The sequence below is a fragment of the Trachurus japonicus genome, chromosome 1 (assembly GCF_045865225.1).
Source record: "Trachurus japonicus isolate A0001 chromosome 1, Traja_1.0".
NCBI lineage: Eukaryota > Metazoa > Chordata > Actinopteri > Carangiformes > Carangidae > Trachurus > Trachurus japonicus.
Window position 1 is genome coordinate 20,196,544 of NC_140907.1, and position 10,817 is coordinate 20,207,360.

A 10,817-nucleotide genomic window follows, 5' to 3' on the forward strand; every position below is an offset into this window, starting at 1 on the left:
AAGTAAAAGTATAAGATCTAAGAGCCTTTGTGTTTCTCTTTGACATCCCGGTGATGAATAATTTTTCAAAAGAGCTGATTGTTAATGTTCAGTGTGTGATATTAATGCGAAAGACAAACATTTTCCAACTGGAGCTTTACCACCGTGGCTCAGTTTACATGACAATAAATGGTGTGGAGTCCGTTTTCTATCGCTGCTCAATTTATTATTATTCATGTGATGTGCTGTGGCTAAATCTTTCTCATCTGGCTGCACATGAGTCTTTTTTTCCTGTTTAGAGTCAGGATTTAAACCAATATTGGGGCTGTAGGGATTCAAGTATTCCTATAAAGCCATTTCTCTTTTATCGTATTGTCACTTTTCCATCTGCGTGGCCACTGTTTTTCATTTCTTTCTTTTTCCCTCTTGTCGCTTGTCTTTTTGGTCAGGGGCCGGTTAATGTGGGTTTATCCAACCATCCAGGCGATTAATGTGGGCTTATCCATGCATCCGTCATCTGCCCGTCCATCCAGAAACGATTCTTGCGTCCATCCTTGTCTGTCCACACATGTAAGTAAACTTGGTGATGACACCTTTAGTCCCATACTCAGGTGCAGGAGTATATAAAAATGACACAGATGAAGAGAAATGTGCAATGTTTTCATCTTTGTGCCTAAAAGAAACCAAGGAGAAAAGATGTTTTCTTGCTCTGCTGTCAATGAGAATCTTTGATTTCATGGTGTTGATTATTTTTCTTCACAATCACTCAAGGATGAAGCACAAGGACGCAGAGATTGTTCCCCTTTCACATGCACCACAATGGGGCTCCTTGGTTTTCTTCTTAAAGGAAACAACAAGGAGTTTCCCCTCAGCTCTTTTCTCTTTTTACCTCTTTTTTTTTCTTTTAAACAATCCAACGCTACACAACTCACTTAAAGAAAAACAGAATGGGGCCTAGGAGCAGTTTAATGCAGTTATTGAGATGCTGTGGTCACATAGCAGACACAAGCTTGCCAGAGCCAGTTGTCTTTTGATCAGAGTAATTTCTTATTCTGTGGGATGCAAAGAGCCTCTAACTGGTCCCAGTATGGCTCTGCTGCACAATGTGAGGGGAAGAAAACTCTCCAAGGCTCAAAAGCAGGTTAATGTCTCCTAATGGTTTGTGATAGTGGAGCATTGCTGACAATTTTCTCTGAGAAACTAAACTTTAAACCTTTATGCAGGCTGGCTCTCTCTTTCCTGTGTAACATCCCTGCTTAATCCTGATGAATACTTGGCCTCATTTGCCTAAATATATGGAAATAGTAAAACTTGGCTTAAGTTCAGAGGGGGACAACTTTTATCCTGTTGTCACATTTTCTTCTGTAAATCTTTGAGATCCTAGAAAAACCAACCAAACTATATCACAATTACTTTAATCTTAAATCATTCAGTACAAAACTCGGAAGATCCTATAGTGTCTGTGTCAAAGTCTTCACTTCATCAGCTACAAATATGTCATGATTTTAAAGAAGGGGGGTGTTGGTTGGATGAATCAATGGTTTTGTTAACCGCAGGTTTGTTTAAGTGGCTCAGTGAGACTCAGGCTCATGTCTGCCCCCTGGAAGCTCCAGTGTCACCCAGTAAACCCACAGACCAGCCTTTAACAGGTGTCTGGACCAGACTGAACAACTAGACTCGGTTATAGCATTTTCTTTGTAGCTGGTAAACAAATACTAAACCCACCAAGTTGGAGCACAGATTTCTCCTTCCATCATCTCTCCTGTTTTATCACCACCCCGAACTGTCAAAGTTCACAAGACATGTTTAATTTTCTATAATAACATGATCATTTTTTTTAAACGCGTATATAGCTGCTATCTCGTTTTCTGTATATTTCTACTCACCAGGCCAAAATCACCATAACTTAAGCTGTTGTGTTGTTTTCTCTCTCTTCATCTGATGTTAGATTTCCCTTCCAAACACTTTATTCTTGCAAGAAGGCAACAGGGTTGTAGCTGATTGTTATTTGATGAGTCATGATGAGCGTAAATGACAACGAAACAAACTGAATTTGAATCAGAATTTTTTATTCACAACATGTACAAGAGTTATTTCCATCATTCACAATTGCATAAATAAAAATAATAACAAAAGCAGCGGACGTATTTACATGGCATGTTGCGCACTGTGCAAACTAAACGTGTTTGCGTGCGTGTGACCGATGAAGTTGAAGTAATGGTGATCGAGTCCCTGCACTGGTGACAAGTATCCACCGTGCTGTTGCGTGTGCGCAGAGAGCGGCACTGTGGGGTACGAGATGCCCGGGCTGCGCGCCGAGCTGTGCCAAGAGAAGTGTCCCGGTGGACTCTGCTGGTACACGGAGTCAGACGGACTGTGGCTCTGGTGCTCCGGGGAGGAGTGCAGCTGGCCGAGGTAGTCGGACGGCTCCGGCATCGAGCCCACAGAGCCGAAAACAGGCTCGGTGACCACACGGGACTTAGACTGTAAGAAGGCGAGGATCCGTGCGTACTTGATGTCTTTGGTTTCAGCTCTGTCCTCTGTGGTCAGGTAGTGAACCAGATTCTTCATACACTCGTGGTATCCGTAGTGGAAATAGTTCGCAAACTCAGCAAGAAGTTCACCTATCAAACACAGTAAACAGCGGATTACAACTCTGCCAAGACGAACTGACTCACAGAGTCGCTGGGGTCTGACCCCGGTGCGTAAAAGAGAGCCAGAAGTTCACCAGCTAGATCCAGGTGACTTACATAAAAGAGGGCTGAACTAAAATTATCCAAATACTCTAATAACCAAGTCTGAAAACCGTCACGAAGAAAAGACATTTGGTTCTGCTGACAGGAGATTGTGGTGAGATGCGCAAATAGAGACTGCGTGAAGAGTTTTCTCACCTTTTTCTCTCCCACGGGGGAAATCCGCTGAGTGGAGCGCTCGTAGATACTGAACAGTCATCTCTAAGATTTCAGCCTTCTCAAGTTTTCCAGAGTTCTGCCAAAACATAAAAAAAATACAGTGTTAATGAAATGTTTGACTGCAAACGTTAAAAGAAAGCTAGAATCGTCAACACGCCTTTATTTTTGTGCAAAATGATAAATGCGACATAAATAATAAACTACAAATACACAAACGTATACAAATAAAAGATATTTTACACTACCTGTTTTGCGAGTGCCATCGGGACCGTTTTTCCTAGCTCGTTTAAGCAGCGGTTGATCCGGTCCCGTCTTCGTTTCTCGATGACTTTGTGAGAGATTGGAGTTCTCTGTTAAGAAAAAAGAGACAGATACAACATGAAAACATGAAATATGTCCAGTAATCTCACTTACAGATGTTGTAACACACCAAAGTTAACAGGAGATACGTGTAAAAGGAGCGATGAAACATTTTGGCCTGGTTGGATGAGCTCTGTGCAATAACTGCGAGTTTTGCGCGCCGCGCGCTTTGCTGCTCCAGAGCGCGCGGCGGACATCTGCGCACCGGACAGTTTGTTAAACGCAGATGCCCTGATAGACACGGCTAAGACATCATTGAGTTAATCTAACACAATATAAGTGTTTGTAACGCAATTCACTAGCTACATAACAGTCACCAAATGCTGCGTAAATGTCAGATTGGCTCTTTTACATCAATAAAGCGCCTCGGTCTCTCGCCACAAACTGGTGCTCAGTAGATTTCTGTTCCACTGGCGTAAAAATGACTCCAAATAGATGCTCGAAAATATTTCTTGAAATCAGCGAAGTACACAATTCCAAAACGTAACTAAAAAGTGTTAAAAGTGTCATGCTGCCAAAATGTTTCAGTCCTCAAGATGCAGAGCGCACAGAGAGCGCGTACCTTCCTGTCTTTCATCTTAGATGCCATCGACGGATTTCTGACAAAAGTCTAAAAAATGAGTTCAGCTGGAAGTTGGAGAGATGAGTCCCTCTGGCAGGAGATGAAGCAGACTGAGGTGTGAGGGGAAAGCTGGGACTTATAAAGGGACCGTCCGAGGGACTCTGGCATTCATGGTGTAAATTATTCCATGGGATTAGAACCATGCATTGGGTAAATGTGTGCATTTAGGATCAGTTAAAGAAATAGTAAAAATCCAAAGCCATGGGCTAGCAGGGGGGCAAACCTGCTTTGTTAATCCACGTGGCTGTTCAAAAGACACGTGATTACTTTCGGAATATTATTTGCATAGTAACAACCCAGGCGGGAAATAAGAACTGAGCGTTGGGATCGCCTGATCCGGCGGGGCGCACTGTGCGCACTGAAAACAAAGCCGGCGAAAAAAGAAACCCTCTTTCTTCCAACTCGCGTTTCTCACACGATCGCCTGTTTACAAATCCCAGCAAGCGATCTTAACTCTCATCCAAGCCCGGTCCGAGTTTAAGGCCTGTCCAGTGTCATTAGAGTAATTAAGTAAGCCTTTAATAGGCTGTTCCGCCAAGTTCAGGGGAGATCTTTTGGAGACGGAGTCCCCCCCGTTTGTTCTCGGCGTTTCTCACACGACTTGGTGACACGTCCATCTTTTATGAGAGATGGCAAGCTTTTTGTTTACATTCTTTATTTTGTTGGACTCCTCGGCAGGTGTGTGATTAGCCCTGGCACACGAGCGTCGTCTGCGTCAGGGCCAGCGTCTCCAGCAGCCTCTGGCACACGAGGGTTACCCACCACTGGAGACTCTTTGGAGAGGCTCAATTTGTATCCTATTATCCTATAAGAAAATGTCTATTCAGTCGAATGAATAGTTTCATTGGCCTAAATTTTAATAATGCTGTGAAAGAAAGGGAGAAATAAAGAAGAATGCAGCTGGTGTGAACGCGCATTATTCCCCGTCACCTGCAAGATGGGTAGCCTGGAGACCCCTATTCATTTGCCTAATTTCGGTCAACTTAACAAACTTTGGGAGAAATTATACTGCCATTGTTATGAAGGGTGAAGCTTTCTGGTCGAATTAACAGCATGTTTTGATCCGGTAAATGTCATTAGAAAGAAAGAAACAATCGCGTTTAAAGGGGCCTGGGTAATGCGCCAAGTGGAGACGCCAAAGCGCAAAGTGCACAAAGGGTGCTAGTAAATGCCACAGGGGACTTTTGTACCCTCACATTGCTGAAGTTTTTCCCCCCAAACAAAGGGCATTATTTTATACTTGAATACATTTCATACAACAATTGGCTGTTTTCTTCAAACATATTTTCACAGCAAGGTTAACAACAGGTTTATTGTGTGCGCTCCCTCTCACAGATTCACGCTGCTCTCATGCGCCAAAACACTTTGCTCCAATTCTTTTCTCTGTTTTTCTTTTCTTTTTTCACTGAGATCGTTTTAATCTCGAAACTTTAACCGTGCTTGGAGATATTTGATCCTGTGAGCGATGTCGAAGAATAAAAAAGCAGCGGAGATCGAGAAAGAAAAGCTCACAAGACATCTGAAGCGTTTTGGAGAGTTTTTAGAGCACCATGGAGAGAAAAGCGCGAGCGAGCGGGACGGGGGCATAAAATCCAATTACTTGACTGTGCAGTTTTTAACACTTTTTTATGTGTTTGTCCTTTGAAATATGGAGGGACTTGTGCGCTGCTGCTTTTTTCAAAAACCAACTGAATTAAATACTGGAAGTTTTTGCTGACCGGTTTTGTAACTCTGAGCGTTGCGTCAGAACCAAAACCAAATGATGCGCAGGACTTTTCTTTATCGCGCTACTTTGATGTTCATTTTCTATTTCCGTTTTAATCAAATAATCTGACAACTATATGTTGTAGCAAATAATCATTTAACATGTCTCTATTTTTCTCCGTGCAAAATACAGATGTCAGATCACTGCGTTATTATTGCGCTGTATTTTAGCTATATATAAACTTTGAGCAACCTCTGTGACCTGGTGCCATAATTGCTGTTGTTTTCACTTGATGAGAAAAATTATTCCTACAATTAAAAAAAAAAACAGTTTAATCTTATTAAACGATGGAGTTTGTTTGGATTAGCCAGAGTGGCTGAAACCTCTGCGCAAACACAAGTCAAACAAGCACATTTATTTTGAAATGATATTGAACATGTGTTGTAAATATATTTGTCCCATCGTCACTAATTTGTGGTGCAAGGGAAGATCTTAATGAGCCACTGTTGCAACATGATGAGAAAAAGGTTTTTACTTGTGACAATAAAAATGGATAAGATAAAGAAATAAAAATCAAAGCAACAAAAAAAATCACTTATGATGTTGGGACCTAGAGATAAAATCAATTTAAAGGACTGAGGACAGTTCATTTCAATGCTGTAGGTACAAGGGGATTATTTTCCTATAGGCTACAACTGACCGAACAATACCAACTGTTCATTTTACTCCCATGTTGTGATATTTCAATGCACCTTTGCTCTCTGTTACCATTTGCCATATTCATTTTAAGTGTCCCTCTATTGCATGATGTCACAGGTTGATTAATGCCAGTCAACAGCATCCATAAATCCACGCTTTGTTTATTTTGCATAAAACATAAACAAGAAAAAGTGCATGTGGAAGTGTTCAGATGAATTTAAGTCAATCAGGTGTAAGCGGCACTACTTCTGCTATTGCACACTAGATTGTATTTAGGGACACAAGATTTTTCAAATAGTTGCATGACCAGTATGAATATTGATTATGTATGTTTACAGTTTATTGTTTGAATGGTTAATGCTGTGTATTGCAAGCTGTGCAACTTCGGGCACATCTAAATACACAGGTTAAATACAGTAGAATATGTCAGAGAGTTGTGATGTGGGGGTGTTATTATAGTCAGCTGTTGGTTTTCTGCTCCAGTGTTGTCAGTGTAACATCTGTACACCAGTGTGTTACAGGAGAATACAAACAAACCGGCGGCCATGAGGCCTAATTAGTGACAGGAGCTCAGTGTGCAGCAGCAGCAGCAGCAGCAGCAGTGTGTGTGTTGTCAGGCGCTGCGCTCTGACCCGTGGTGACCTCTGAGGGTCCCCGACACAATCCTTTGGCTTGGTGCGCCACCCTCAGCCTGAACTGCAGCAGTTCACACGGTCCCCATTGAGCCCGTGGAAATGATCTAAGCTGAGTTCAGACTACATGGTTCAGCAGCTACGGGACCCTTTGAGAGACAAACAGCAGCCATTAAAGCAAAGGTTTAAAACATGCAAGCAATTGTGTTTTATATTCATCTCACGGAGTTTGCAGCGATATTACAGCATCACAGTGATTTTAAAGCATGTAAAAGACTGATAAAGCCCTATCGAATCGATCCTCTACACTGAATATACTTAAATATTTACAGGTTTATCGCTGTCTTAGAAGATCAACCATAAAAAGATCAACCATAAAAAAGTCCTTTGTCATCACTAGATGCCTTGCATAATGTTTTATAGCTAAAATAGCCACAGTTTTATTACTCTTCTGTGATGACCTCCTGATCCTACATATTTTCCCCATTGTGTAGATTCTTTGAAAAGAAACAAGTAGATATAAAATAGAAAGGACTTTTAAGTTCAAAACTGCTAAATGGCTCACTCTTGTGGCGCATTTAGGAAAATGCAGTGGCCTCTGTGTACATGTTCTATAAACAGTTTTTGGCCATCTGTCATCTCCCTTTTCGAAAAGTAACTGTTTGTATTAGTTAATTATTTATATTATGGAAGTTCAACTCAGTCTGATGTTGTGTTTCCTCTGGGTTTTTCTTTGTAAAAAATGTTTCCAATTGCCATCCCTCCATTATTTCATTCAAGGTGAGCAATTTTACTTCTGTTTTTTGTCCATTTTCAACAGATTGCAGAATTAGCAAGGCCTGCTCTTTGTCATGAATTCATGCTTTTTTTTGTCTATTTATTTTTGGGTACAGAAACATGCAAGAATCCTTCTCAAAGATTTCGGAGGCACAGTGACCTCTCATGAAGTATCATAGTTTGACAATACACATATTCATTGTATCATTGTATCCCCTGTATGTAAAAAGGCTTATGGTTCGTTTTTCGTCTTCTTGTGGAGCAGTGTGTATCTTGTAGAATGGAAAATAGATGAAGTTATGTCACAGACTTAATATTATATAGTTGCTGTAAATTCAGAATTGACTGTGAGAGTACTAACTATGCTATAACATAGAGATGCAACAATATGGGCCTGGTTATATATATTTTGAAAATAAAGTTTTTGGGCTGTAGCCTGCACATAAGTCTTGTAGCCTCCAGTAAATTGTGTCAAAGCAGAGATGAGGCTCTGCTTGATGTAGCCTTGCAGACTATTGATGAGTGGTTTTCTGCCAATAAACTCCCTGTTTGTTTAAGGCACGTATTATGTTTTTTAACATGTTATTTCAGTGTTTGAATCTCTGTGCTATATGATTGACTGCACTGGCATAATGTATTGTATGAATAAGATTTTGTCATTTAGAAATAATCAGTTACAAGTCTAGGATTCAATATTGCACTCAGGACAAGATACATGAGTGTTTGCAGCAAAATGTTGTTATAGTGTCAAAATAATGGTTTGAAAAATCTGAATAGACTCCCTCAGAGCATTACTAATATTAATAATAACAATAATTTCAGATTAATTGTTATTTTTTACCAACATGAACATGAAAACATGAAAATCAAGAATGTTTTTTTAACCCCATATGTATTTTATTAGCTGAGGGGGGAAAAAAAACATTACTGACTGTAACATAACAATCTTATGTAATCCTAAGGTTTCATTTCTGTCTAACTGTCAAAGAGATGTAGACTAAAGAAATAAAATAGGCATATGTATGAATATAATGTAATGTGTAATGTAAATGTATTAAATAGAGTTGCATATATATATACACACACAGTATGTATATATATGTGTGTATATATATATATACATATACACATATATACTGTGTGTGTATACCCATCGCCTTCTCTATTTTGTCTTTGTCCTGACTCTGTGTGCTCACCACAGTGATGTGGGTCAGGAAATAGGACATGAAGAGTTGTGACCTCTACTATGTTTGTATTATTATTATTATTAAATCTCTTTTATGAGATTATACTCTGGGGAGGTTTATCTCTTGTTATTGCTGGTTTGTTAGTTTTATTTTTGTATTCATGGGTCAGTCAGGACAGTGCACCTCTGTATGTCACGACTAAACTATTTTTTTTAAGTCACATGTGGCCTTGAAAGTAGCAGGCGATGTTAGTCTGTAGATAAAAGTACATTGGTGACTCATTTCTAGCAGTAGAGGAAGTGCTGCTATCCGTCAGCAAGAGAACCAAAACAACAATGTAAAATTAAAATATAACATTTTACTTGAATGCAACCTCCTACTGAAGTAAATATACTCAGAAATGATGTATTATTAGATTGACTATAGATTGTCTTAAGGTGTGGCTTATAACATGGAGTCATAGTTTTAACTGTCCAGTGGTTCCCAATTTAAAGCATCATACCATGAATCTAAAATGTTTTTACAGAAGAAAAAGTACAAATCAAATTTGAATTAATCCTCTTGACGTTTTCCTGACCTCTATAAAATATGGGATATTGTTGGACATGTCATTAAAAGTCTCTTTGCTTTATTACATAACAATGTAGACACAGTTGAAACATGTCAGGTAGGCAGTGGTGAAAAAAGTATTTGGAAAAATGGTAATAAGTCACTGTACAAAATACTCTAATGGAAATAAACGTATTTAGAGTAAATACTCTACAATGGCCCATATCATTATGCTTAATGTGGAGAGATTGTCCTATAGGATTACTGGCACTAATGCATAAACGTGTGAGAAGCACTGAACTGAGTATAACTACTGTGAATTTTTAAAGACCTTGTATTGTTTTTGTTTTTTTTACTCTTATTTGTTTATCTAACAGTTTTAGTTTTCAGTTCACAACGTTTCAGAGATGTTTAGAGTTGCACCAACGTTTCACATGTGGGCTCATTGTTTCATCTGTTGTTTGAGGCTAAAAGAAAAAGCAAAGAAGAAGACATTTATAGAACTATGTATTTAGTTTTTCTTTTTCCCAATTGCAATCATCTTCTGATGACCCCTCAGGCTGACTTTTGACCCCTCTGAGGAAACCCAACCCACACTGACTAAACACCGTCTCCACCTGGAGCAGTGAAATGCTGCTTCTGCGCTGCTGTATCTGAATGAACAACACTGTATGTATCGATGACAATATGTCAGATTTTCTGCAGTGAGAGTATGTTTACATTTAACTCTCCAAAGTGCATGTTACCGCTATTACTTATGACCTTTTATCAGTAGGGCTTCTGTTGGATATTTTGTTTTGGCAAAGTAAGAGATGTGAATCCTTCTTCGACAACTAGTTTGTCACTAGTGACAACTAGTTTGTCACTAGTTTGTCACTGGCTCTGCTTTGAAACAAGAAAGTATAAGGCGTAATGCAACAATGGAGAGGTGAAAAGTTACATTTGAGCACTTAACTTTACCCTGACAACAGACAAGAGAGAGGAGAATGGATGCTGCACCAGTGCATTTGTCTACCGGTATTTAAATGCAGCCACCAGAGGCTGTTAATGAATGGAGGTAGAGTCTTTTTGAAATGTGGAGTAGGGCCGCAGGCTGGTACAAATTCAAATACTCAAATAAACCAGGAACACCTCAGACCTAATGTAGTTAAACCTGATTAAGTCGAGTTCTCGAGTATATTGTTTCCACTGGTTCGTGTGTGTGTGAAGCAACTTCCAGTTTGTCTGAAGGCTACAGGATGTAGCTGCTATATCTTCAATTACATACTGTGCATAACATGTTATATATGCACGGCCTTCTTGTCACGACCAATACTGACCAATGGCAGCGTCTCTCTCAAACTTTAAGGCAGAGCAACGTGATCTCTGATTGGCTGAGGTGGGCACCAGTTGAGC

General features: G+C 39.8%; 1 protein-coding gene across 1 annotated transcript; it reads right to left on the minus strand.

The window, feature by feature from the left end:
* Positions 1–2,076: 2,076 nt before the first annotated feature.
* helt (helt bHLH transcription factor) lies at positions 2,077–4,407 on the minus strand. Its single transcript, XM_085792034.1, has 4 exons — positions 3,814–4,407; positions 3,137–3,241; positions 2,871–2,967; positions 2,077–2,603 (listed from the first exon to the last, which is right to left on the minus strand). Exons 1-4 carry the CDS (start codon positions 3,838–3,840, stop codon positions 2,128–2,130), a joined length of 705 nt encoding a protein of 234 aa, XP_085648160.1. The 5' UTR covers positions 3,841–4,407; the 3' UTR covers positions 2,077–2,127.
* Positions 4,408–10,817: the final 6,410 nt, after the last annotated feature.